Genomic DNA, 26367 nt, shown 5'->3' with positions numbered 1-26367 from the left:
GGATCAGCAGCTCAGAAGTCCTATTTACGGGCCCCGTCCAGAAGGATTAGAAGCTCCGGAGAAGAAAAGCGGCCCACTTCCGTCGTAGCCGCCCAAGCTAACGCGCTCTGTGGCGTTTGAGCTTGTTTTTGGTTATCATGTCATGGCACGAGGTATAGTGGCGATATAGTTAACAGATCTGGAAAGCTCTCATCATGGCCTTTAATTTGAGGCATGACTCCATTTGGTTTGTTGTCAATAGTTTTACCTTGGTACTGGTCAACTTTGGTGACCTTTTCAAAAAGCAAACATCATTTTTGTTTATTGCGTCACCATACCAAAGTGTGTTGGCCTCATAGTTAAAGATCTGGAAAGTCCTCACCGTGGCCTTTGATGCGTCACCTGATGTGGTTGCTTGTGATTACATTTTTGACCTTGCTATCGGTCTACTGTGACTTTGGACAATCTTCTTAAAGTCAAAGTCAATTGGCATGAAAAACTGTACAAATGAACAGCAAGATACCTTCGTCCATCAACTTTGAAGACGATTCATTGAAAATGAATAGTTTTCATTTTGGGCATGTTTGACATTGACCTTCAAACTTTGGCCGGTTCAAAGCTGAGAAGCCACACAGTCGTCATCAGGTGACTTTATGTTGTTTGAGCTTCAAGGAAGCGTTCCGTTTGGCGATGTTACAATCATAAGACCGTTAAGCACGTTTTGAAGAGCAACCCGGGAAGTAGACCGAACCACAATCAGGAAGTAGCCCGCTCCTGCTGCGTTTTCCTCTTCACTCCTTCTTTTGGACTCCTTCCCGACACAATCATCATCCTCAGCGTCAAGATTACGAGTAGCGCGTCTGCGATCCAAAGACGGCACACGTTTCTATTTTGAAGCCGCGGATTAGCGTTTGCGTCTCTCGTAGCGCCCCGGTCACTTAGACGCGGTGTGAAGATGTCACGGTCGAGGCAGACGGCCGCTCAGAGGTCGCTTTGCGCTTCCTGGTCAAGCGGAAATAAAACGAGAGGAAGGGGAGAACATCGTGATCCCACGAGGGGCGAGCAGCGTTTTGGGGTAACGGCACCAGTTGCTCGTAAACGCTCAGCGGCAGTGAATAAAATAAATGAAAGGATTTAAAGCCACATGAAAAGGTTAATATGGCGCCAACATGGTCAGTTACCATGGTGACAGCAAACAAGGTGGCAACGGTTAAGATTGTTGATGGTCGTCAACAAGCACGGATGAGGCAGTACGCCTGCCCATTCTATCAATTATTCCATTGATTAATCAAATAAAAAATATGGTGTATATATATATATATATATATATAATTTTTAGAATAAATCCCAAAAAAATTCCATTAATTGATTACGATTCAATTAGTGGTTTGTTCCGTAACATCCGTCGGAAAATCCGCAAAAATGTTGATCAATGTTTTCCAAAGTAAAAATAAATGTTTGCAAATGTTTTCATTTGAAAAACAACAACAAAAACGCAAATATAATCAGTCCGCTGTCATGGAGGACAACAGACTGACTTGATTGGTCAGTTAGCATAGCAATTGCAAACACAGAGGCAACAGTCCACTCGGCCACCGTTAGCGTAGCGACGGTAAACCTAGCGACGACCTTTAGCATGGTAACCGCCAAGTTGACGTAGCGATAGACAAAGTTACGACCGCTAGCATGATGATGCAAAACAAGCTCATAGCTAATACGGCAACAGCGAATAAGGCGGCAAAAGTTAACCCGCCCATAGACACCAAGTGCAAAAGCTAAGCAGAGCTGCAATGTCGGTGCATGCGCAGATGCATTGAAACAAAAGTTTGAAAAAAAACACCAAAAGATGTTTTTTCAGGTTTATTGGCTTCACTTCATCAAATGTATACAAATTCAAAAGTCGTGATCCGCCATGTTAGCTTGATGCAGGCAACAAAGTATATAAAAAAAAAACGAAATGTCATCGTTATTTCACGATCAAACTCGTCTACGTTCTGGGTTTGGTGGCGAAGGTCAGGTACCCGGTGTGGGCGGGCATTTGTCGGGGCGGCGTGGTCGTCTTCAACGTGGCGGCGGCGTGATCGGACGCGGGAAGGGGAGGAGCCTCCGGGACGGGCGCGACGCGGGGCCCGAAGTCGGGCAGCGGCAGCGAGACGGTGCGAACCTCGTGGACCCTCAGCACGACCTCCAAGGTGCTGATCTCCTCGAAGTTGTGGTCCGACAGAGCCTGGCACGTCCTCTGCACCTGCTCCACGCACGGAGAGAACGAACACACGCGACCTCCTGCGGGGAAAGCGCACAACACCGCGCGGTCAACACAGCTAACGTTTGGGTTGGTTGTGTTGATGAAATGCCCATATACGTTTTAAGTCTCATGAAACAGTAAATGCGCTCGAGCGTCCCACAGTTTGCGGTCCTTGCAGCGTTTGCCCACTAGTGGGAGTTCTGACTAAATCTTCCCCGACACCGTGACGCGATTGTCCCAGTTTTCACGTGACCGTCACCGCGACAACTCCGTCACCATTTACGACGACAACGTTGTATTGCCGCGGTACGTTCGTGTTTCGTTTTTATAGCAAAATCTTCTGCTCGTCGATTTCCACCGTCAGCGACACGTGGCGATGGAGGGCGGGATCAAACGCGTTCTCAAATCTACCGTGCATATGCTTTGGGTGGGATTTGTACTTTGAAATCGTTTTGTACGTTTTGTACTTGAAAGTACCTCTCTTCTGTAAAGTTAGACAAATACTAAAGCAGCGGTCGCCAACCTTTGGTGTACCACAGACCGGTTTCACGTGGAGATATATTTATGATTGAATAAATACGCCGAATGCAATTTTTGTCATTAGTGGCAGCAAATGACTTAACATATCTGCAGCAGCTAACGCGATAGCGACATTTAGCCGCGCATACTCGCCTTTCGACAACTGCGGATTCCCCCCCCCCCCCCCCCCAATTTTTCTTTTCTTTTATAGGGCAAAACCAACCCCCAAAATGCTTATTGGTGGTTTATTCAAGAAGTTTCTCCCCTCCAACGCAAGTTGAATGGGTGTCAATTCTCTTTGGATTTTGGCTATTCGTGTTCGCCCGCCGCACCGTGTGCCACAGTTGCGTTGGTGGCCCGCGGGGGTCGGCGAGACGGCTGCGCTTCCTTTGGATTCTCGCCCTGGGGGAGGACGGATAGCGAGCGAGCGAACGGGGCGCGGCGGCGGCCATAAACTGGACGGTCTCCGTGGCGACCGGGGGCAGCAAACAGGGAAGGGCGGACGATTGAACGAGTTGACCTGACAACCAATCAACAGGACGCGTTGCTGAGGTCGTATTTGTTTTGTTGCGTAATGGAAGAGAGGACGGGGGGAGGGGGGGGGAGATGTCAAGAGCAGCTTCATTCTAAACAAGGAAGTCGGGCGGCTCGCCAAAAACACGACAAGAATTACAAGCGAGGGAAAGCGACGAGAGAGAAAGAGAGAGCAACATTTCTGCACCGCCGGCAAGTTAAGGAAAGACATGAAAAGCTTCAAACGCTGTCATCATAACAGTGAACACAAAAGAGACATTTTGGTTGTTTTGGTTCTGGGACGGTTGCGAAGATCCAGTTTGAGGAGGACGTGAATGGGCGTCGCCGTGACCTCGGCGCCGCATGACCCTCTATGGGCATGCAACACTTGTGTCTACGTGTGTGCGTGCGCGCGAACGCGAGGCGGCACGTCCATAAAAGGGAATCAGAGAGGAGACGGTCTCGTCCGCTGCATTCGTCCTCATCTTCACCTTCTGGAGAACTCGAGAATGCTTTTCGACTGTTACAAAAACTTGCGTCGCCAATGACGAGATCGCCTTGAACGCTTTTACAGACGCGCAAAGCTTTGACGAAACAATCTTTGACACGCTACGATCATCGAAGAGTAAATGAGGTGCGACGTTTCGGGAAAGATCTACCACGGGTTCATTTGTCACTAAATTGACCAAAATCTAACTGACGGAAGTTCGATCGATTGAAGACTCAATTGTTTTCAACATTTACAAAAGTGTTTTTTTTTTTTTTTCACGATAATCACGATAAAGGCATTCACATCGAGTTCACGGGTCGTCTTCAACGTCGACAAAAACGAGCACGCCGAGTCGCCTCGGACGTTAGCTACAACGTGTACGGTCGCTTTGTTGAATTGTCTTCCGTTAACGAAGAAAACGTTCGTGAGCTTCATTGATGACTAAACATTTTTCGACGATGTACGTCAGCTTCACCAAAAACGGAAGTCTTGGACGTCAACAAAAACACATACTTTATGCTTGCTGACTAACCGACGTTGTAAACAAAAACAAGTGCACGTTAGTTTCTTGGACGAATAAATTGTCTAATGATTACGAAAACCACGCTCGATTTACTGACTGCTAAATTGTCATCGATACTAACAAAAAGCGTCTTGAGCTTGAATGACAACGCCAGTATCGTCCATGTTTACCAAAAAAAGCAAGTTCACCTAAAGTTGACCAAAACGCGTACGGAAGGTTCCGATTAAACTGCCTTCAGCCCGACAATCTCGCCTGTCTACGATGAGGCTCCGTGATGACTAAATTGTTTTGGACATTTACAAAAATATATGCTAGGTTTGTTGACTGCTAAAGTATTTTCAATGTTACCAAAAAAATATATTATATATATCTTTTTTTTCCAGTTTGAATGAAAACGTGACAACGGATTTGTCGTCGAGGTTTTCTGACAAAACGTACTAAAGTCTCGTCAGTGTTCATAAAAACGTGAATTAATAGCATTAAGGTTAGGAAAACATTGACGTAAATGTTGGTGATGTCTTCAATGTGGACACAACGCGTACTTCAACTAAATTGTTTTGGACATTTCCGAAAAGGTGCGTGATAAGCTGCCTCCAATGCAGTGCTGCAGCAAGTACCCATTCAGGGATTTCGACGTCGAAAATAGCACGGCACCAGTTGGGGTTTTTTTTTTTTTTTTTTAGTACCGGTCGACCTCTGACCGCGAGCTAAAAGGAGAGCGAGGGTTGCTCGGCGACCGATTTCTGACATTTCTTGGACGACGTGCCCGAACACGTCGGCGCGTCCGCTTGCTCACCGCGCGCTTTGAGGGCGGCCTTGGCGTGCGGCACGGCCTCCCAGGGGTCGGGGATGTCCAGGAAGACGGCGTCGGCCGCGCCCGTCACTCCGAAGCCGTCCTTGCACACGTCCCGCTTCCTGACCGTGACCAGGTGGGCCACGCGGTGCTCGGCGAACTCCTCCTCGGCCTTTTCGGCGCGCTGCTGGTGGAACTCCACCGTGTGAAGGTGACCCGTGGGCGCGATGCTGCGCAGGATGGCGTGAGACAGCGACCCGCTGCCCGTGCCTGCAAAGCAACATGCACACACAAAAACAAACACCGACTTACAAGTTTTTCCTGTTACAAAGCCATTCGTACGTTCTTTTTCTTTTAACATTGGGTGAGGTGAAAAGAAGCGATGCAATTGAGGTACGGGAATGCCCTCACGTGTGGGCAAGGGGAGCTATTTTTGGCATACAGTGGGGTCCCGCTATTTGCGGGGGGGGAATCTGCAGATAATTGACGTCCACGGATGTTATTGTCGCGTCGACCCCCAAAATCGGCCGAGGGGGATCGTTCCCATGGCGACCGGCCTCAAGGTGACTCCACAAAGTGACACCAGACTACAACGTTCACGTGAATTCAATACATTCAAACAAACGACAACATCAAGTTTTTGGTAAATTATACTTTTTTTTTTTAATCAATCAGTCGATGAATGAGAATTTTATTCTGCCAAATATCAGAATCGGCCTCAAAAATCCATAGCGGTCGGGCCCCAGGAAAAACTATTTTGAAAAAAGTCATAATATAGCGATAAACGGCAGCGGTCACCTGACTCGCAGACGACGGATCCCGGTTTGAGCTCCAGCATGAGCGTGACGGCGGCGATGTCGGCAGCGTAGAGGATCTGCGTGCGGTGCGGCAGCGTGACGGTCCACAGCTCCGGCGTGGGGTGCAGCACGTGCACCCAGCCGCCTTTGCCGCACGTCACCTTGGCGCCGTAGCGCCGGCCGATCAGGTCGGCCGAGTGGCGCACGGCGCCGTAGCGCGTCTGCGTTCGGCCGTCGCGCCGCACCTTCACCGCCATCGTGGACTCGTGGCCCAGGTACACGACGGCCACGTCGCCGTCCGCGATCTCGTCCGAGTACTCCACGAAACTCATTGGCCGACGCGCTGTACAACGCGGAGGAAGGGAAATACGTCAATTGGCTTTCAGGTTGGCAAAAAAGACTTTTTTTGCACATTGAGCAAAGCGCATCTTAGGTTTATTGAACATGTTTACACAAATCTAAGTTGCGCTAAATTGTCTTCAATGAAGGGCTGCAACTAACAATTATTTTGATTCATCTGTTGATTATTTTGGGGATTCATCTATGAATCGGATAAAAACAAAAAAAGATTTCCATCCTTTTTTTCAAAAACAGGACATTATTCCAAATTGACAGAGCAGAAAATGCACAAACATAAACTGATTTGAACTCAGTTACTAATTTGGTCCGTAACATCCGTCAGAAAATCGTGAAAAATTGTTTTCCAAAGTAGATGCAGATGTTTGCAAATGTATTATTTGGATTAAACACAAAGATAGTCAAGTCTGCTTTCATGGAAGACGACGGAAATGTGATATTATTTACTGTTGAGAATTTCAAGTCGAACAAGGACGATTATCAAAATAGTTCTCGATTAATTTGACAATCGTTCAGCTGTCGATTCATCGATGAATTGTTTGCACCTGTACTTCAAAGCGAAATTCCAAATTCTCATTGATGTTTTTCCTTTCTAGTTGTCGGTTGAAGTGCATAATTTACGAGTATGCTTTTTTTTTTTTTTTTAATGAATGCTAGCTTGGTGCGAGATTGTCAAAGAGGCAGAATGACGTCACTTGTGCGATAAGGTCAATTAGGTCAGGCGCTCTTATCTTTAAAAGTGCCCTTGGCCCAAAAAACCCAAAAGACGAGACTCCTTTTGAGGAAAACATGCACGTGATGTGATCAACAATCGCTCACTTGCAAACAACTAAATCCGATCAAGCGTTCACACTCACAATCATCTTTATTTGAAATTTTGTCTCACAGGAACCTGAAGATGAATGAAACAGCCAAAAACACCAGCCAACGTCATTAACACGTCAAATGCAGCGCTTAACAATTACAAGTAAATCACAGAACACTTTTTGTTTTTCAATAGGAAAAGCGAGTGCATGGGACAGAAAAGTGAAAGTTTACGAGAATGCTAACCTTGTTAGCTTGGCTGGCTAACGCACTGCGTAGATTGAAAACGAAGCAACTTTGACGCCTCGACTAACCGCGTCAACAACGGTGCTGCTTTAATGACTCCGCTCAAAGTACTAAGTTGGAAAAGTGCAACTTTTCGGAATTATGACAAAAGTAACCAAGCACGAGTGGAGACGCGAGGAGCCCACGCGTGCCCGGTGTGCTCACAGGAAGTGGGGATGGAGTAGACCGGAAGTGGAGCCATTTCCCAGATCGACATGCTTCCTGGAGTGGGCGAGGTGTCGTTCAGAGAGCATCCAGTTGGTTTGGAGGTCAACGTTTTTAAAGAGACCGTGTAAGTGATTGGGAGATGCTTTTTTTTTTTTTTTTTATGATTCCAAAAGGAGTACAAAAATGAACTTGAATGAATGAACGAAAGTTAAACGATTTTTTTTTTAACAATTTAAACAGTAAGTAAACTTTTTTTATTACGGTATTATTTTATTACATAAAGCCGTGCTAAATCATATTCTTATTTCAGATATCGTGTGTTTTTTGTTTGTGAACCCATTTTGTTTTCTTTGGAACTACAATGGATTCTTTATTCGTAATGACACTTTTTCCGTTTTCTAAAAAAAAAAAAAAAATACATTTGATGATTCCACTCAAAACTATCACTTCGGGGGTTTAAAAAAAAATCCACCTGCCTCGGTATTTTCTGTCCCATTTGTGGATGAAATGCAGTATTAAAAAATAAAAAAAACAGGCGAGGAGGAGGCGCCCAATGAGAGCCCCGAACGGCGTGAATGGATGCCAGCTGCGTCCAATGGGTGTCGAGCAGGGGTCTATAAATGATGATGTCATGCGGCGTCTCCGCGGACGCTGAAGAGGAGAAGAGCAGAGCTTCCTTGGCGGACGCTCATCGCGGCCACTTTGGCAGCAAAAATAGGGATCTTTGTATCCGTCCCGGCTAGTAGTTGTAGTAATCAGCAGCACGTCCGCAAGCAAAAGGTAAGAAATTGCATTTGGATGCATGCACGCGCAAGAAGCGTCATCAAATGTAAAGGCTGGAATAATGCGTGTCGCCTGGGTGCGCCCATTACCGGACACACAATGACTGGCATTGATTGACAGCAGAGCGGGCCCGTCGGCCCGCAGACTCGATGCCATCTTTATTGCTCATTCCTACGATGCAATTAGACGTGTATGGCTTTTAATCCGAAAAGCAGATTGACGTTGATTTATTCAACAACATTGCAAGAGATAAAGAACGAAAGTGGGATATTGAATACAAAGTCGGGCGACGACAAAGAATACGAGTAAAGCGACATACTATGCATTTACGGTACAAGTGGCAATTTACAGTATCGGAACAACAAAATAAAATAGCTTGGATATAGAAATAACAACAAGCCTACACTGTATTTGATCAATATGTCAAGCAAATATTTAAATATTGATGAGAACAGAGATGCCTGAAACAAGATAACAACATAAATTCCCCCCCCCCCCCCCCCAAAAAAAAGCCTGAAACAGAAAAACAAAAATTAACTGAAGGTTAAATAATTCAGTTTTACGATTATATAAAAATGCTTTGGTTAAAAAAAAAATCTAAATAAACTACTTTAATCCAAAAATGTAACTATTTTTGCATTACTGCACATTGATGCCCCGCATTAAAAAAATAAAAATAAATAAATAAAATTCCTGTGATTGGCAGAAAAACTCGGCAAGCTGTCTGCTGATTTTGTTGCTTTGCCGCCACCTGGTGGCTTCTTGGTGTCACAGACTTTCCTTCCAGTGAGTTGGGTTTCATTTCGCTCCTCGCAGCTCCAAAACAATAATAAAAAAAAAAAAAAAAGCGTCATGTTTTGTTGAGCCATCGACATTGCGCCGTCTAAGAGCGTAAGCCGTTTTCAATACTTGAGATTGCTCAGAAATGTGTACAAATAACCGTGACCACATTTGGGTTTCGATGCGCGCGGGTGTGTGCACACTTAGCCACTAGGTGGTGTTCAAGCACTTCCCGTTTGCCCTTCATGAAAAAAGCGTCCTTTTTGCTGCGGCCTTTTTTTTTTTCCATCATTAAAAAAAAATAAAAATACATTTTCCATGAATTGCACCCAGTGTTTTGATATTAGAGTCCTTGGGAGGATTGTACAGATGCTCCCACCTTAATTTATTTGGAGCCCTTTCAATGGTGGCAGGTGTGTGTGATTGCTCAATTCTGAACAAAGTCGGATCCCCACTTTTAAGAGGGCGTGTGCACTTGTGCAAGCACGTTATCTCAGTTGTTTTACTTGTACAGGTAGTAGGTTAATTAATGGTGGAAAACTATTTTAAAATGGCCTTTTAGCATATAAAGGACCCTCTGCAGATAATGGCATTGAAGGGGGGGGATGCTTTTTAAGCCCCCCCCAATTGTCGAATAAGCGCTCGTGGCGGGCTCCCGTCTTCTCGCTATTGCTGAAGGCGCGTGTCCCGCGGCAGGGTGGCGCCATGCCGTTCGGAACCTCTCCCGACCGGGCCGAGCCGCGCTATTCGTCGGCGCAGGAGTTCCCCGACCTGAGCCGGCACAACAACCACATGGCCGAAGCGCTGACGGCCGACGTGTACGAGCGCCTGCGCGGCCGCCGGACGCCCAGCGGCTTCACGCTCGACGATGTCATCCAGACCGGCGTCGACAACCCGGGTGAGGAGAAAAAGGAGTCGGGCGGCGTTACGGCCTAACCCGTTTATTGCGACATGACCCCGTGACCCTGAGCTTGACGTCTGCTGCGTGTGGAGTTTGTTTGGGGGATTTGTGATTGTGTATTTGATGCTGTGTGAATAAGTGTAGTGTGTGTGTGTTCATATTTGTGCGTTTGATTTGCTACAGTGTGCTTGGTTATGTATTTGTGGGTTGTGCAATTTAATTGTGGTGTGTGTGTGTGTTTAGTGCAGCTTTGTATGATTGTGTATTTGGTTGCTGTGACATGCTCCTAGTTGTGATTTTGCTTTTTCTGAATTAGTGGTGTGTGTGTGTGTGTGTGTGTGTGTGTGAGAGATGTTGATGTATTACTTTGTATTTGTATAGTTGCTGATGGGTTGTGTGTGATATTTATGCTGTGTAGTTGTAGTATATTGATAGCGAAATGTGTGTTAACTTGAACCTTGACGATGGCCGTCCCTAATGCTGGCGAACGCCATCCAATCAGGTTTGTGTGCGTGCGTGTGCGCGCAGGTCACCCGTTCATCATGACGGTGGGCTGCGTGGCGGGCGACGAGGAAACGTACGAGGTGTTCAAGGAGCTCCTGGACCCCGTCATCCAGAAACGCCACGGCGGCTACAAACCTTCCGACAAGCACAAGACCGACCTCAACGCCGACCACCTCAAGGTCGAGACCGCCTTCTTCTGCTTCTTCCATCTTTCAATGCGCCGTTTTCAACTTTTTTTTGACATTAGCAAAACGATCTCATGGCACGGCAGCCGACGAATGTCCCGAAAGGCGGACGGCATATGCGGCGCCGCATTCAAAAATTCTAACCCGCCGCAAATATTTGCTGCGTCAGAAAATAGTTCAACGTATATTTCGTTCCACAAATGGTCAAACACTCCAACAAATAAATGAAGTGCCTCAAGTTTTCTCCAGGAAATTTCTTTTCTGAAAATGTAATAACTGAAATGTTAATGTTTCACTTCTTTGTTTGAAGTAAAAATAAGTGCAGGGAGTTCCCAGGGTCAGCAACATCTTTTATAAAGTTCACCAAAAATCTGTCTGTTGGATATTAAAACAAAAAAAAACTTTTATTCAATGCCGAATATCGGGCCGTCTCGATCTCACACGCACAAAAGCCGACGTTAGCCCCGTCCACGCTGTCCACCAAAGTGGACGTTTTCCCGGGTGGAGGGTACAAACGCAAAAAGGCCGTACTGGAAGTTGACGCGCAAATATCGGAGGTAATCGCAGGCGGCCTGACGGCTGTCCGAAATTGCCGAAAGTCGCCGCAGCTGTGTGAAGGCGCTTCGAAAAGATCTCCTATTGGATCTTAATTTAGAAAAAGGAAGATGCCGATGTGTTCCAAAATGCAGAATATCGTCGGCGTTGAACACGAGCCCGTTATCGCATTCGGGTCTGTGAAATTAACCGTAGTGACGGTTGAAAGTGTAACTGTAGTGCAAACTTGCATCCCAAATCACACGCATATCATTTCAAACACATCTTACATTACCATTAGAGAAGGGGGGGAGGGGGGGGGGGGGGCTTGGATGATTTGATTTGGAAAAAACAATCACCAGAAGTGTGAGGACATGCAAAGATCCTACATAGTTTTCACTTGCACTTCCTTGACACCAATTGCTGCTTTCTTATTAGCCGGGCTTTGTCGGCATCGCGTGGCTTTACAGAGAGCCCCAAAAATATGCTGAGGTTGAGTTTTTCAGCGAATATCTAAGATTCCTTACAAATAGTGACCTGCGTCTATGCAGGGAATTACTTTACGGTGACCCCGCCCCCCCTAATATTTGCAGGGGATCAGGACAGAGCCCTGCTGCAAATGGTGAAAATCTGCTCCAATTAATTGCCACCTCTGAAATTATAATTGCCAATAGATGCCACGTCATGGCAGCAAAGCACAAATTTTGTCTTGATGGAACTCCTTAAATCACTTCAACACAGTTGAGTGGCACCAAGATGGCAGAAAGCAATACTTTGTCTCAATGAAGCGCCTCAATTCACTTCAACGCAGTTCAGTGGCACCAAGACGGCGCAAGTCGGTGTTTGTGCTAGAGTACAAAAATTAGCAAATGAGTTTACTAGTGTAGTGGAAGTGCATTGAAATAGTTGTGCCTGTCACCGTAAGTCTGTGGCATAGATAGACTCGCGCTTCGGATCATTTCCGTCCACGTGATGATGGCAGCGGTTGCGATTTGTTTTTGCGGTCCCGTTCAGGGCGGCGACGACCTGGACCCGAACTACGTGCTGAGCTCTCGCGTGCGAACGGGCCGCAGCGTCCGCGGATTCTGCCTGCCGCCGCACTGCAGCCGCGGGGAACGCCGAGCCGTGGAGGAGCTCTCCATCCAAGGTGAGCGCCCCCCGCTGGCGGGCGGCGGAGTCGCGTTGCTCCGCTTCCACGTTGGGCCTCGTCGAGTGACATCAACTCGCGTGGCTCCTCGTGTTTTGAGTTGTTGCTAATTTCTTCTTGTAATTAAGAACGTAAGCACAACACACCGCTTCGTTTAACGTTCATGTTTAGCGTATAAATGTTTGGGCACACTTTCGCATTCTGCTGAATGAGAAACTTTTTGACGTGTGTATATTTGCATCTAGATTAGTTTGGTTGTAGAACTATTTAAACATGTCAAGCTACCAGAGAAATATGTACAGTGTCTTTAAATCAATGGTTGTTTTTTTTGGGGGGGAGGTGCAGTGTCACTCAGAATAATTTTGTCATTTAGAGGGAAATTTCTCTTTTTAGATGCGACTCACTTTTCCCCAAAAGTTCCCAAAGCAACGTTGATAGCTAAACATGTCGCTTGTGGGCGGTAGCTGCGAGGTCGTCTGAAAAGTTTCTCAATCTGCCGAGAGAAGTGCTAATATGGCAACAATGGTTGCCAGGTTTCGCCGACCGATATGGATCCATCCGTCGCTAGCGATCAAAAACGGAACAAAATTCACAAATGCGAACAAGCGAGACTCGTCATGTAATGTTTTCCACGGCAAGTGTCGCAAATGCGAAGTCGAGTGGCTTGTTTCAAAAGTTTGAGCCGAAAATTGCTCGCTGAGTTTTTCAGGCACAAATTCTGTTCAGTTAATTTTGAGCCAGGCCAAGAATATTCTCATGAAATGATCTTTCCAGAATGTATCAACGGTGCACGGTTTTGTGATTTCCCCCAACGATAAGTGTAGAATCGTAAAAGATCCTCAATCTGTACAAAAATGGGTCAAAGCTACATTTGATTCAAGCTTCATTATCTTTATCGTTCATGAAAACATTAACATTGGCTCAGCTGAAGACCAAATTTAGCTCATTGGGAAATAAACTCTTCAAATTTGGTTGGTTACAAAAAGCTGTTACTGTGTGCACGCGTGTGCGTGTACATGACGTCAAATGTTCCCAAAAGCATATTTCGGTTTGTTCCGGAAGTGAAGCAAAGCTTTGCTTGACAACTGGTTGATTGAAGCCACTAACTAGTTGTCAATCTTTACTCGACGGCTGTTTGGTGCTTGAATTGTTCGTTAAGCCTTTCAAGACCAACAGCTGCGCCTTTCGAGCGCGGCGGCAACGCAGACCGTTGTCAGACCGTTTCAAGCATATTTAAGGAGAGTACAGTTTTGAGATTGCCAACGTTATCCTGAATTTGAACACGGGGGCTGAATCTAAAATGCACTTTTCAAATTTGACCCCTAACAGCCGAGCTTGATGTATTTTGGGGGAGTGCAGGAAAGTCGGGGCATTTTTCATTGTGCCCTTTTTGGGTGGCGCAGCTTTGGCGTCCCTGAGCGGCGACCTGAAGGGGAAGTACTACGCCCTGAAGAACATGACGGACGACGAGCAGCAGCGGCTGATCGACGACCACTTCCTGTTCGACAAGCCCGTCTCTCCGCTGCTGTTGGCGTCCGGGATGGCCCGGGACTGGCCCGACGCCAGGGGCATCTGGTGAGGACGCGCCCCCCTGCCCCCTTGCCCCCCTGCCGCGAGGAACGTTGACGCGACCTTCTGATCGCGTCCAAGGCACAACGACAACAAGACCTTCCTGGTGTGGGTGAACGAGGAGGACCACCTGAGGGTCATCTCCATGCAGAAGGGGGGCAACATGAAGGAGGTCTTCCAGCGGTTCTGCACCGGACTCACCAAGGTCGGCTTTCACTCGCCCCTCGCGCAATCCATGCCAATTTGGACCCAAAAGTGCAAATTGGCCCATTTACAACCTGCGAGAGGTCACGCTCTTCCAAAAGTATGTTTGCTTTGAAGACCAAATTGTCTTCAGTGTTTACAAACATTGCCTTTTTGTTTACAAAAAGCGCAAGTTGCTAAAAGACTGAATGGAAGTTTCAATTGAGTTTTTGTCAACCTTTCCTTTTATTAACAAAAAGCATAAGTTGGTCAACGATCGAATCAAAGTCTTAAATGTTAACGACGAAATGCAATGCAATTGATTGTTTTACGAAAACATGTTGAGTTTGTTGAAGATCCCAAGAAGTTGTCAGTTGATGACACAAAATTGTCATCAGTACTTGCAAAAAAAGGTTCAGTAGGTGCAATTCCTACATTGTCCTCAAGGGTAACAAACCGCATACAGTACGTTGTCGGTTGACGACTAAACTTGATGAAAACTAGTTTGTGGAAAAAAAATGTAAAAATTGCGGCACGATGTTATCGTGGCGGTCGCTCCAAGTTGTCGTTTGTGTCGCAGATCGAGAGTTTGTTCAAGGATCGCGGGCACGCCTTCATGTGGAATGAGCACCTGGGCTACGTGCTGACGTGCCCGTCCAACTTGGGCACGGGCCTGCGCGCCGGCGTCCACGTCAAGCTGCCCAACGTGAGCAAGCACGCCAAGTTCGAGGACGTCCTCAAGCGCCTGCGGCTGCAGAAGCGAGGAACCGGTGGGTCGCTAAACGTTCCTGTTTTCAATTGCTGCTCGAAAAGGGAGAGGGTGACGTCATTTGGGATTTCACCCCCAAAAATGACTTTTTTTTTTTTTTTTTTAAACCTTTGCATTTTAAAACTTCTGAGTTGGGTAAATCTGACCAATTAAAGATTTTAATTAAATTAAATCAAGTGGCGCTTTTTTTTGTTTGTTTTTTTTAGCATTTTAAAATCTGGCCTTTTGTTTTTGTTTGCCAAATAAAAAAATATAATTAATGATACAAGAATTTTCATTTATTCTTTACATTTTCAATTGGCAAATGGAAAAAAGAAAAATGACTAAATGAAGCAAGAAATGCCTGACTAACCTCTGGGCCATGTAAATCCAACCAACTTTAAATACAATTTAATTCTGTGGCAGTGTTTTTTTTTAGTGAGCCTGGAATGGGGAAAAGTCAAATGTCAATTTTTGTTAGATTTGAAAACTAATCTTTTCAATTAAAAAAATACAAACTGGGCTTTTTTTTTTTTTTTTTTTTTTGCCGAATTCATTATTTTAGTTTGCGGTTTGGATAAAAAAAATCTGAAATTTCAAAATCAGCCACAGGACTGAATCAAATTTTGTTCATTTTTGATCAGGCCCTAAATGTTTTTTTTTGTTTTTTTTTTAAATTAAAAACCAAATAAAATTGGACCCTTTTTGCTCACCAAAGGAAAAGGACAAATATCCCTACAGGTTCCGTTGGCGTGACTCCGGGTGCGCTCTTTTTGCTCCACCAGGCGGAGTGGACACGGCGGCGGTGGGCGGCGTCTTCGACATCTCCAACGCCGACCGTCTGGGCTTCTCCGAGGTGGAGCTGGTGCAGATGGTGGTGGACGGCGTCAGGCTGCTGGTGGACATGGAGAAGAAGCTGGAGAAGGGCCAGGACATCGACGAGCTGATGCCCGCGCAAAAGTAGAAGCTCGCTCGGAAGCTTCCCCTCCACCTTCTCCCGAATTCCTTCCGCTGTCCCTCACGACGACCGAGACGGATCTGAAATCAAATGTTCTGATCTCTCCTGCCTTTTTGCTCTCCCCCAATTAAACAAAATGATATATGTGTGTGTGTGTGTGACGTCACATGCCTCTTAATCAGAGCAGGATATGCAAATGAATAACTACTGAAGTGCATTACATCTTTTAACTGTTTGTTTTTCAACTTGCACTTACCTTTCATGTGCAATACACTTGATTTATGAGGTACTTTTTTTTTTTTCTAAAATTTTGGTTTGACTATTCTTTAAAAAAAAAAAAAACTCATTTTGACTCCTCATAAATTCTGAATGTTTTCCTGTATTGTATTCCATCTCTAATCTTGGATAAAAAAAATGGTATTGCCTATTCATTGAAACCTTGGTGGTTTTTACCCATATGACAAATTCATCATTCAGTAAATTGCTCTTCCTCATTTAAAATGTGGATTTTATTTTTGAGAAGTACCGAATCGAACTTGTATTTTGGCAGGAATCATGGTAAAAAAAAATAAACTTAAGTGCCGAATAATTTAGTCCAAGGCGCACATTTTCTTTTGTTCGAGAGCAAATGGTTCTCACTTTCTACTTGTCAGCATCCCAACGCTTTTGTCTGAGTGCCGCATTTTATTTCCCGGAGTTGTCCAATCTCTTTCGGCTGAGATGGGCTTTCTTTTCACTTCTCGTCTACCTTGCATCGTTGCACATTTGAATCCACTTTTCACTTCCTAATACTTTGGTCCAAACTCTGCCTTTTTCTTTACATCCCATAATACTTTTGCCGACATCCGTGCGTATTTTCTTCACGGCCCGCACGAGTCACAAAAGTGTGGAATTTGGACACCAACAGCAAGTGGACAGAAGTATTGGGACACGTCCGCAAACAACTACGCAAATGTTGAAGAAATAAAGAGCATGCGTTCCAGTTGCCACTTTTACACTTTTAATGGAGTCATGTTCATGTGACCCTGATAAACGCACCTGACGCTTGCCGCCTTCTCTATTTTTTTACTTTCAACCCAAATACAAAAACAGTATTTGCAGTGTGAGCTATTTACACAGAAAAGAAGAAAAAAAGCTACATGGTGATTTTAATCTTATTCAGGAAGGTGGGGGGGAAAAAAGAAAATAAATAAGACTAGAAATTCTTCTTTTGTGTCCACATTCACAGCAGGACACAAATCAACTCGTTATGTCGCCCTCATGTGGCCAGAATGAGCTATTAGTAGGCGGTTGCGTGATCATTGCCAAAAAACAAAACAAAAACTTACATTAGAATCAATAGATACTCTCCTGTCTTTTAGTTTCTTATAAAAGGAGACATTTGAAAAGTTGCTACGTGGGTGATTGTACAGCTTAAATAGTCGCAGAGGTTTCTACTTATGCGTCCGCCGTCGCCTCATAGCTTGAGCTCGTTGGCCACCTTGGAGGCAATGTTCTTGAAGGCCATGGAGGAGCCGGAAATCCTCTTGAAGCGCACGCCGTTGAGCGACAGTCGGGGGAGCTTGCACACCTCCATCTCCCACTGGACCAGGTTTTCGGCGCGGCCGTCGCCGTGCACGCAGAGCAGCAGGAAGCTCTCCTGCTGCTCGTAGTCGCAGTTGTTGGCGTCCAGCACCTTGCGGATCTCCCGCATGATGTCGGCCGGCTCCATGGAGCTGGTGGTCCTCATGCTCCAGGTGAAGCGCAGCGAGCGGGGCTTGCCGTCCTTGGGCTCCCCGGGGACGTGGCGGCTGCGGACAAACGCGCCAGCGTGGCGTCAAAAACAACCTCGATAGCGGGTGCCGTTCACACGTCAACTCTACGGAGCCGCAGACGCGATATGTGGGGAAAACAGCATTTCAGGTGGACGTGGAACGCTAACTTGCAGCCACTAAATGCTCATTTGTGGGTACAAAACGCTAACTTGCGGCCATAAAATGCGAAATTGAGGCCCGCGAAATGCTAAAATGCTAATTTGTGATCACGAAATAGGTATAATGTGCACAACATTCCAGTGAATAATAATTTCATTCCTGGACAGTTGGGTAAGCCAATGGAGCACGCTTTGAGAAATATTGCGCTCGTTCTATCTGTATGCGTGCATTTGATTTCCCCCATGTCATGTCAGGTCTGGTGCTCCGAATTCATTTGAACTGCAGCAAAAATCCTCATCCAACCCCAGTTTGTGCGCCCGCATTTCAGCTTTTAGCTTCACTTCATTTGGTTTGTCACATTAAAAGCAATAATTTGGAATACTTCTTCATATTCAGAATACAGTAGAACCCGCAAAGGTTGACCGCAAGGCATTCTGGGACGCTGCGCCACAGCAGTTTTCATCGGATTAGGAATAGGCATTTGTACACTCTTAAATGCCATCCAAATGAAAGATTTCATGTTATTAAAGTATTATCATACATTTTAATTACAAAGATGTAACGCAGAGTTGGTTGGCAGAGCAGAGGTGAAATGATTGCTTTTGTAACGTCAGCAGGCAGAAATCAGTGCGATTGGAAATTTCCAATCACTAAAAACAGCGCGTCTGGAATGAGCGAGACACGGTAAATACGCTCTCTCGTGGAGCAAATGTGTGTCACGCCTCTCCTTTTTAAACTGTCCTTAACTCGCCCTTGCACGCTCGCTGGACTGAGCTCTTGTGTTCAAATGACAGAGGGAAATTCGCTTGGGGAAACATTTTTGAAATGCCACCGACAAAAGCTGTTTTTTCAGGAACGCAATTTCGCGGCTTGTGAATGATCTCGGAGCCAGCCACAAGAAGGAGTCATGCCATATGACTCCGCATCAACTTCGTATTTCCGTGCTTTTGCGGGTGAGTCGCTTTGAAAGGAAACGCGACACGGGATGGCCTTCATCATCGTTTACATCTGTTGCCAACAATCTGCTTGAGAGCGTCAACACGCAATTGATCACATTCCGCTATTTGGGATCTAAATTTGGTCCGATTTTCCCCAGAAGATTCCGAACCTATTCCCAGATGGACGAGCTGCAGTTGGTTCGCCTTTTGTGTTCGTACTGTATCGTGAAAAGAATGAAAGCTAATGCGGCTAACTGAGGCTGGACGGCCCGTGCGGCAGCGGGCATCCGAGGGGGAAGGGAGAGGGTTTGTTTGCTCGGAAGGGGGTGTTTGTGCATTTCAAGGCCGACACGCCGACATGCAAAAAGAGCAAAAACACGAGCCCGGCGGCATCGACGTCACGGAGCCCACAAGACGAACGGTCATGACGCTTTCACAAAGTGTCTGGTCAGAATGAAGAAATGTTGGGCGAAGAGATGGGAAGGGTCGCCGTAGCCCCTTTCACGCCGCCGCTACGCACAACGGGCACCGACGGGAGAGCTGGCCTTTTCCCACCTGTTGTCCAACGGGGCGACGGAAGACGGGGCATTTCGGGCATATACTTTCGGCTGTGGCGCCGGCAACTAGCTCAGAAATTGGAGGGCCTACTCCCAACACCCCATTTTGTATCGGTATCTTACACGCAACGCAGCCCAGAGACTCAAAGAAAGGGAATAACGCCGGCTTTTTGTGTGTGCGAACGGTGTCGAGACATGAATTTGACAGCTTTCGAGATAATATCACAGGCGGCTAGCGTCATCCCTCGTTTAACGCTGCGGTTACGTTCCAGAAACCTCCACAAAGAAGTGACCAAGCATTGATATACATTTGAAAGTTTCATATATGTACATTTTACTTTAGAAAAGTGCAGGTATTCTGTTTGTAGAATACCAAAATGGTTTGAGGTGCCATTTTTAACGAAAGTACTGTAGTTCTCTAAAATCAAGCTAAACATTGCGCTCTCCTTGTATTTGTTCCTGTTCCCGTTCCGTATCGTTATGAGTGTGCGCATTAGCTGGAGGTCAGTCGTCAATTGACTCCACCAAACTCCGACTGTGGCTTATGTGTTAAACAGCTCCCCACTCACTGCATCACCGAGCAACTCGGTGACTTGGCGAATGTGGGAATTGAAGTTGCTCAGTTAGGTTTCTTGTTCTGCAAAGTTCAAGAGCCCATTTGTTCTTATGCCAGTCGTTGGCTGTCGCGAGCGGAGTTTTGCGGCCGGCTCTTGACCGTTCCGCTTCTGAGGCGTCACTTCGTGCGTACAGGCGGCGTGAAAGGGGCCGGCGCCAACTGACGGCAAGGTTTTCACGGGTCGGTCGTGGAAGCTCACCTTGAGCCCTCGAGTCTCCCGTTTCTCTCAAACTCTGTGGAGACTCTGAGGGACGCGAGAGAAGAAAACGGGGAAGAAGAAGACAAAAACAAGAAGAAGAGGATGTGGATTGTGCGGCCTCGTGTTCATCACCATAACAACAACAACAACAACAAGGCGAAGAATCGGCACAACGACAGAGACAAATGCGCAAATATCGACAAGCGAGTCGTCCCGCTTTTCCGCTGAGCTGCTACCGGAGCCGGCCGGGGCCGAACGCCGGCGCCCGTTTTGGAATGTTGACAGCAAAAACACAACGCTTCTCTTCTCCTACGACATCAGTCAGCACACGTACACACGACATTCAAGCCCCAAATCAACAATGTTACAGTTACCCACTTATTATCAAGAACATTTGAAGTAAATTCGCAAAAAAATAAATGTAGATATTTCAAAATGTCATTTTAGTCACTAATTGGTGACTTAATGATGATTAAATTAGTTTTAAATATGATTAAACAATTGTATTAAAACAAACTTTGATTTACTATGAATACAAAAAACTACATTTTTGTAGTTGCGTACGAGTACATGAAAATCAAAACAATTTTCTCTAAATTAAATTATGACTTATTATTAGGGAATAAATCATTTGACATATATATTTAAATATTTAATTCATTAAATTACTGGTTAATTAAGGTTGAGTACATCATAAATAGAATTAAAAACTTCTATAATTGATGTATTGTAAAAGAATGTCAATTTAAAATAATTATATTTATTATTAGCATAACATGATCTGATGACTTGCAGTATGTATAAATAATTGTACATGTTTTACAAAGACATGACCATTTCTCTTTTAAACCTCTTCTACAAATGAGCTGGCCCATTTTTCCAGCCCTAGCCTGCAGCTTGTCGCTAGCCGCTAGCAGCGTTAGCAGGCTAGCATAGGAGCAAGCTACGAGCGCTCGCAGATGGAGCCCAAGACAGCAAAACGCCACCGAATCTGCGGGCGTCGAGATGAAGGGGGGAAACGACGGACGCGAGCCGGGCCCAGAAGGCTGCTTCCTGCCCGGGGGGACAGCTGCCGCTCAGATGGGTCAACAGTGACCCTAGCGAGGGGAGGTCAGAGGTCAATAGGACGTTTTGCCTTGAGTTGCCAGCACTTGATGGTGGCAACGTACTTCACAACAAGCAACAGTTTGGCAGATAATGAACAACTTTGCGTTACCAAAGTCTGCTAGCTAAATATAATATAAATTAGAAATGAAAAATAAAAAACCGACAAGTATGCGGGGAGCTGTCCACTTTATATCAGATTACACATGCAGGGTAAATCCAGCCAAAAAACATTCAGTTGCCAGAAAAAGTCACAAATGCAACTTTCTGTGCAATTCCCTGCAAGACGGCGAGAAGCCAGCTGTGTGAGGCTAACATGTAGCGTGCGGGCGGCGTGTTAGCGGCGTGCGACAGCGCAGGCAGTACTGGTCCTACCTTTTGGTAAACCTGAACGACATGTTTCTACAACAGAACCACACACAAGAACAACAGAGACACAGTGTCAGACCACGTTTGCACGTGCGGAGGCGGCGAGAGGAGAAAAACAAGAAGGACGGCGGCGACATACATGCGGCGGGTACGAAGGGAACGGGCGAGAAGGACCGGCCGGCCGCGACGACGGCTAACCTGCCTGCTCCCTGGGAAGTCGTTTACTTTGGGCTCTGTGTTGTTTGAACCCTCTGGGTTCTGTCGGGCATTTGTGTCCAACTTTCAACTTTTTGAGAAACTTCCCAAGGGGACGGGAGGAGGTTGTCTGATTTTGTCATTTCTGACTTCAGCTCTTTAGATATACAAATAATATACAGTTTACAACAAATTGTACTTTTTGGCTCTATCGTTCAAAAACGTGAAAACTACTTGTTTTGTTAATTCCTTGTCATTTACTGGAATCAATCATACAATTTAAGTAAAATGGGTTTCATTAACTCAAGCCCTAAAAATTAAACACTGGAAAAAACAAGCTCAAAACAAGTTCAAAAATATTAAAAATAAGACATTTTGTCCCTAAAATAAGGAGGGGGGGGGATGCTAATCTGCTAATGGAACTCGTATGAATTGACTTGATAAGATTGCAAAAATAAGATCATGTATCGTAAAACAAGTATGTCTTGCTGAAAATTTAGAAAAAACGTCAAAATCGTCTTAAAATAAGTTCAGTAAGATATTTTCTCTAGAAACAAGAAATTCACAAGGTAGGTTTTTGCAGTATAGTTTTGTGTGTTTTCTCCAAGATGACATCCTTCGATCATTTTTGGATAAGGGAGAAATTTCATATTCTTATTTTCCAAAAGAGGAGTCAAAAAGCTTACTGCGGCCCAATGCAAAAGAATGACGCAATTTGAATGAGAACAAGTGGAGACACTCCCCTCTGCTGACCATGGAGCGCAATTACAACTTAGTTTAACAAAGGGGAGCTCCCTCTGTTGGCTGAAGTAATGCACTAAATTAGCAATATTTTGGAAAAGGTGAAACAATACTGAGAAGAAAAAAAAAGCAACAATGAGGAGAAATAAGTCATTTTTGAGGTTGTTTTACAACTTTTGCATTGTGCAAACAACCTAATTCAAAAGGGTAAAAAAAAACAAAAAACAATTAGATATTTTATACTAATGTCAGTTGGAAATCTTTGTGCAGTGAAAGAAGCAAAAAAAAAAACGGAAAAATGACTCGGGATGTTTCGATCACATTTCTTTGCGCCCGATTCCAAGTCGCTTGATTTTGAGTATCTGCTGACACCGAGTCACCATCCGATACTTCAGCAATGCATCTTAAGAGGGGAAAAAATATATATATTTTTTTTGGGGTGGGGGGGATAAAAAATTCCCAACATGATACCATTCTATATGACTTATTAGTTCTGTGCAGTATAGACAAAATGTTCTCCCTAGATTCTTTTATATCCTGATAACAATATACAGTATGTGATTTAGTACTTTTCCCTAAACTGGCACGTCCATTTCTTTATTGATCACGTTGGCTCGCATATGAGCAAACGGACGCCGTACAAGCGGCCTTAATAAAGCTTGAATAGACGACGGACATTTCGGCGGGTGTGGTTTAATGCCTCTCGGCAATTTTCGCTCCACCGCTCGAAACATTACATTGCGTACTGTAATATAAAACGCTTTTCTATTTGCAAATATATTTGTTCTGTTGCTTTGTGACATTGAAAATAAAAGAAAATGTTCAAATCCGACCTTTTTCAACCGATACAAATCATCGGATGGGAACAACCGTAAAAATTACGAAGTGTGTCAAGCTGAAAGGTTGGGCAGAGGGCTAACCTATCTGCGCGGTAACTATGCTAAGCGAAGCGCTAATTCCGGACAGCTTTTTTGTCGTCGTCGTCCACGAGCAGGCAAGCAGCGGCCGCCGGCCTGCTAAGAGCCAGTCACCCGGTACGCCCCCAGTGGCTTACCTGCGCGTGAGCTTGGAGGTGAGCTTGGAAAAGAGGTTGCTGGCGGCGCGGCCGCGCGTCTGCGAGAGCGGCGAGGCGTCGTGCGAGAGGGCGGGCGAGGCGGGCGGTCCGTTGTAGGTGGCCGTGCGGCGGTCGCGCAGCTGCCCGCCGTGGAAGGTGCTGCGGCTGGCCGTGCCGCGGGGGAAGCGCAGGCGTTCCGGCGTGGCCGCGTTGGCCACGCTGTGTGCCGACTTACGCTGGCCGCCCGGAGACGCCGCCGCGCTACGGGCAAACACACGTCGCTCGGGTTAGAAAAACAAAAAACCTCCCTGGGAAATTGTGGTTGTTCTAATGTGGACTCACATTCATCGAGTGTGTAAATGTCGCTTGAAAACCAAAGCAAGGATTTGTGTGAATCATTCCACGCATATGGAAACCTACATACACGTCCTGTGTGGTTACCCAGAATGCATTCGCAAAACATGACTTTTTTTTACCGTAAAATTAGGACCTTTTTACAGTTATATAAAATGAGGACACTTTTAAACATATCATTTACAACTTGTTCCTTGTCAAATTTAAAAAAAAATTTTTTTGCGATAGGCACACCTGCAGGGGCGCTCATGAAATCGGTCCGCTTTCACCAGCGCTGACTCAAAGCGGATTTACTTTGGTGAGTTGCGCCTGTGACCTGTGTGAAATGCTGAAAAGCATTCCGAAGGAAAGAACACTATAATATATAAAGTGCGTTTTTACAAAAGGCAGCCAAATGAATATGGTGAAAATATGAACGGCGTTTTCCGCCCTGGACGCTGACGAGGGGAAGAGGAAGAACGGAGGAAAGCCCAGGAGACGAATGAAAAGGCAAAAATCCAAAAACTATATATCAATCATCAAACACATTTGAACACCTGGAGTGGCAGCGCGTGGACGATTATTTGGAACCGTCCGTGTCCTCAATATGCTCCAAACAGCCAATCAGAGAGGAGGGGGCAGATGTACACCAGAAGAGTTTGAAAAAGATGGCATATTCAAACAAATTCTAAATTAAGCTCCTTTAATCATTCTTTTTGCTGTTGTTTTCAGGGTACCTGCTGGTTTAGGAAATCAATTTTAAGATCTTTAAGACCAATCATTTTTGCTTTCGTGTAAAAAAAAAAAAAAAAAAAAAAAAGTACTTTTTCTTGTACAGTTAAAATGTTAAACAATTACAACTTATTTCTTCTTTTCATCACATTACACTTTTTTCTCTAAAAAAGTGCAACTTTTATGACAAAACCTTTTTCAAACTGTGAAATGCAAACTTATTTCTTGAAAAATGACATTTCACTCTTGGTAAAAAAAATGTTCTTGCATTATTATGACTTTTTCTATTCTAATTGGGGCTTTTGCCCATATAATCACACCTCTATCATATATTTGCAATTTTCCTTGGAAAATTACACAATTTCTCTCAAAAAAATGACATTTTCCTCTACAAACTTCTGACTTTTTTTTTTTTACCCCAAAATCGCATTCTTTTCTTGTATCATTATGCATTTTCTTGCATAATTACAACTGACATAAAATGGACTATTGTCAAAACGTTCTAAATGTCAGGGTTTTTTTTCCACTCAGCGTAATTACAGTTTTTCTCGTGCAATTCATGGCTTCCTTGTAAAACTGCACTGTTTTTCTGGAAAACGTTTCACATTTCCACACAAGCACCCATGTTTTACGACTGAGGTAAAATTGTGACCTTTGTCAAAACTTTTGGCTCGCGTACGGACGATCGTGAGAGGAGGCCGAAGTGAATGCAAGAAGACGGCGTACAAAGCAAGGAAGAAAAGACCGCGGATTCCAGCACAGGACAAGTTCCCGCTCTCACCTGTTCTCCTTCCCGTTGGGGATGACGGAGAGGCGGTCGGCATTGTTCCGCTCGCTGCACACGTACGTGTTCCGGCGCGTCATCCCAGCAGACGCCGTGCTGTTCTGCTGGGGGAAACGGCGCACACGCGCGCGCAAACACACGCACGCAAGTCATTTGACACACACGTCGACAGCCAATCACACCAACACGTTCAATGTCATTATTGCATTGAGGAAAAAAAACTAATCCAGGTCAAGTTACTACTTTTTCTGCAAATTCTCAACGTTAGTCAAATACTACAACTTTTGTCACGTTACAAAATACAACTTTTTACTAGTATATTTACACGTTTTTTTTATTGTAAAAAAAAATGCATTTCATTCTTCCTAAAACGATAACTTTTTTCCCTCGAGATTTTGGCTTTTTCTCAAAGTAGAATTTTTCTAAATTATATAGTAAGAAGAAACAGTCCTTTTGTTGTAGCTATTGGTCGAATGCAATATTCTTCATGAAAAAAAAATTATAATAAATCAGCTTTTTCTTAAAAATGATTTTTTCTTTGCCTTAAAATGACTTTTTCTTTACGAATTATGACTGTGGAAAATTATGACTTTTTCCTGAGAAAAAAAATGACTGTCTCTTAAAACGACAACTTGTAAAATGTCTTATGAACTGCAGAACCTTTTGGCCAGTGAGTGTATAAGAAATGTACAGTACAGGATCCTGGAGCGACATCAGCATCTCGTCTGCAAGTGAAGACACTCACAGTCTGTCCGGCGGCGACGCCTTTCCTGCGGTCGGGTATGTCGGCCTTGTTTGGGTTGTTGGCGTTGCCCAGCAACGGGCTGGCGGGCGGAGCGCCGCGGCTTCCCGGCGCGCCGGATTTGCGCAGCTGGACGCCGCCGTCGTCCTTCCCGTCGTCGACGGCGGCGGTCTGACTGCGCTTGGGGTGGGCTGCGCCCGCGTTCTGGCCCACTAGAAACGAGTCGGAGACGAGATGTTAAGGAGATTTTGAATGGCAAAAACCGGTCTGAGAAATCAAGTATCGAATCTACCGATAGCAGGTAGATTCAAGGGATCGGGTACTC

General features: G+C 45.2%; 3 protein-coding genes across 17 annotated transcripts in view; 1 reads left to right on the top strand and 2 right to left on the bottom strand.

The window, feature by feature from the left end:
* Positions 1-1826: 1826 nt before the first annotated feature.
* On the bottom strand, positions 1827-7566 carry trmt61a (tRNA methyltransferase 61A). Of its 3 annotated transcripts, XM_061794431.1 has the most exons (5): positions 7267-7534; positions 7074-7108; positions 5861-6202; positions 5066-5332; positions 1827-2262 (listed from the first exon to the last, which is right to left on the bottom strand). In XM_061794431.1, the coding sequence occupies exons 3-5, from the start codon at positions 6189-6191 to the stop codon at positions 1967-1969; spliced, it is 894 nt and encodes a 297-aa protein (XP_061650415.1). In that variant the 5' UTR covers positions 6192-6202; positions 7074-7108; positions 7267-7534; the 3' UTR covers positions 1827-1966. The 3 variants fall into 3 exon arrangements, with proteins under 3 accessions (XP_061650415.1, XP_061650413.1, XP_061650414.1); XM_061794429.1 differs by lacking the exon at positions 7074-7108 and having other exon boundaries at positions 7471-7566; XM_061794430.1 differs by lacking the exon at positions 7074-7108 and having other exon boundaries at positions 7267-7530.
* Positions 7567-8094: 528 nt separating this feature from the next.
* ckba (creatine kinase, brain a) lies at positions 8095-15911 on the top strand. The gene is made up of 8 exons (XM_061794398.1): positions 8095-8253; positions 9733-9934; positions 10466-10620; positions 12175-12307; positions 13711-13882; positions 13958-14081; positions 14640-14829; positions 15593-15911. The coding sequence occupies exons 2-8, from the start codon at positions 9742-9744 to the stop codon at positions 15769-15771; spliced, it is 1146 nt and encodes a 381-aa protein (XP_061650382.1). The 5' UTR covers positions 8095-8253; positions 9733-9741; the 3' UTR covers positions 15772-15911.
* Positions 15912-16742: 831 nt separating this feature from the next.
* mark3a (MAP/microtubule affinity-regulating kinase 3a) overlaps positions 16743-26367 on the bottom strand; it is a 36170-nt gene continuing 26545 nt past the window's right edge. For 3 of the 13 annotated variants that reach the window (XM_061794368.1, XM_061794371.1, XM_061794370.1), the window contains exons 13-18: positions 26046-26254; positions 25298-25404; positions 23452-23712; positions 21468-21494; positions 19989-20033; positions 16743-17555 (exon numbers count right to left, since the gene is read on the bottom strand). In XM_061794368.1, coding sequence (XP_061650352.1) covers positions 17222-17555; positions 19989-20033; positions 21468-21494; positions 23452-23712; positions 25298-25404; positions 26046-26254 — 983 coding nt within the window. In that variant the 3' untranslated portion in view covers positions 16743-17221. The remainder of the gene's footprint in view (positions 17556-19988; positions 20034-21467; positions 21495-23451; positions 23713-25297; positions 25405-26045; positions 26255-26367) is intronic. The other 10 variants (XM_061794369.1, XM_061794377.1, XM_061794374.1 and 7 more) reach the window with 6 other exon arrangements.

The sequence above is a fragment of the Phyllopteryx taeniolatus genome, chromosome 13 (assembly GCF_024500385.1).
Source record: "Phyllopteryx taeniolatus isolate TA_2022b chromosome 13, UOR_Ptae_1.2, whole genome shotgun sequence".
In the NCBI taxonomy this organism is placed as follows: Eukaryota; Metazoa; Chordata; class Actinopteri; order Syngnathiformes; family Syngnathidae; genus Phyllopteryx; species Phyllopteryx taeniolatus.
Note: the sequence above shows the minus strand (reverse complement) of the source record. Positions and strands in the feature narration are given on the sequence as shown.

What these genes read in the sequence shown, in the direction of transcription:
- trmt61a (XM_061794429.1), bottom strand. Translation starts at nt 7,522, where the DNA reads ATGTCGATCTGGGAAATGGCTCCACTTCCGGTCTACTCCATCCCCACT. An exon ending in ATCCGTCGTCTGCGAGTCAG is followed by an intron (nt 5,333 to 5,860) that starts GTGACCGCTGCC and finishes GTTGCTTTGCAG; the next exon opens with GCACGGGCAGCGGGTCGCTG. An exon ending in GGCCGCCCTCAAAGCGCGCG is followed by an intron (nt 2,263 to 5,065) that starts GTGAGCAAGCGG and finishes CTTTCCCCGCAG; the next exon opens with GAGGTCGCGTGTGTTCGTTC.
- ckba (XM_061794398.1), top strand. Translation starts at nt 9,742, where the DNA reads ATGCCGTTCGGAACCTCTCCCGACCGGGCCGAGCCGCGCTATTCGTCG. An exon ending in TCAACGCCGACCACCTCAAG is followed by an intron (nt 10,621 to 12,174) that starts GTCGAGACCGCC and finishes GGTCCCGTTCAG; the next exon opens with GGCGGCGACGACCTGGACCC. An exon ending in CCCGACGCCAGGGGCATCTG is followed by an intron (nt 13,883 to 13,957) that starts GTGAGGACGCGC and finishes ATCGCGTCCAAG; the next exon opens with GCACAACGACAACAAGACCT.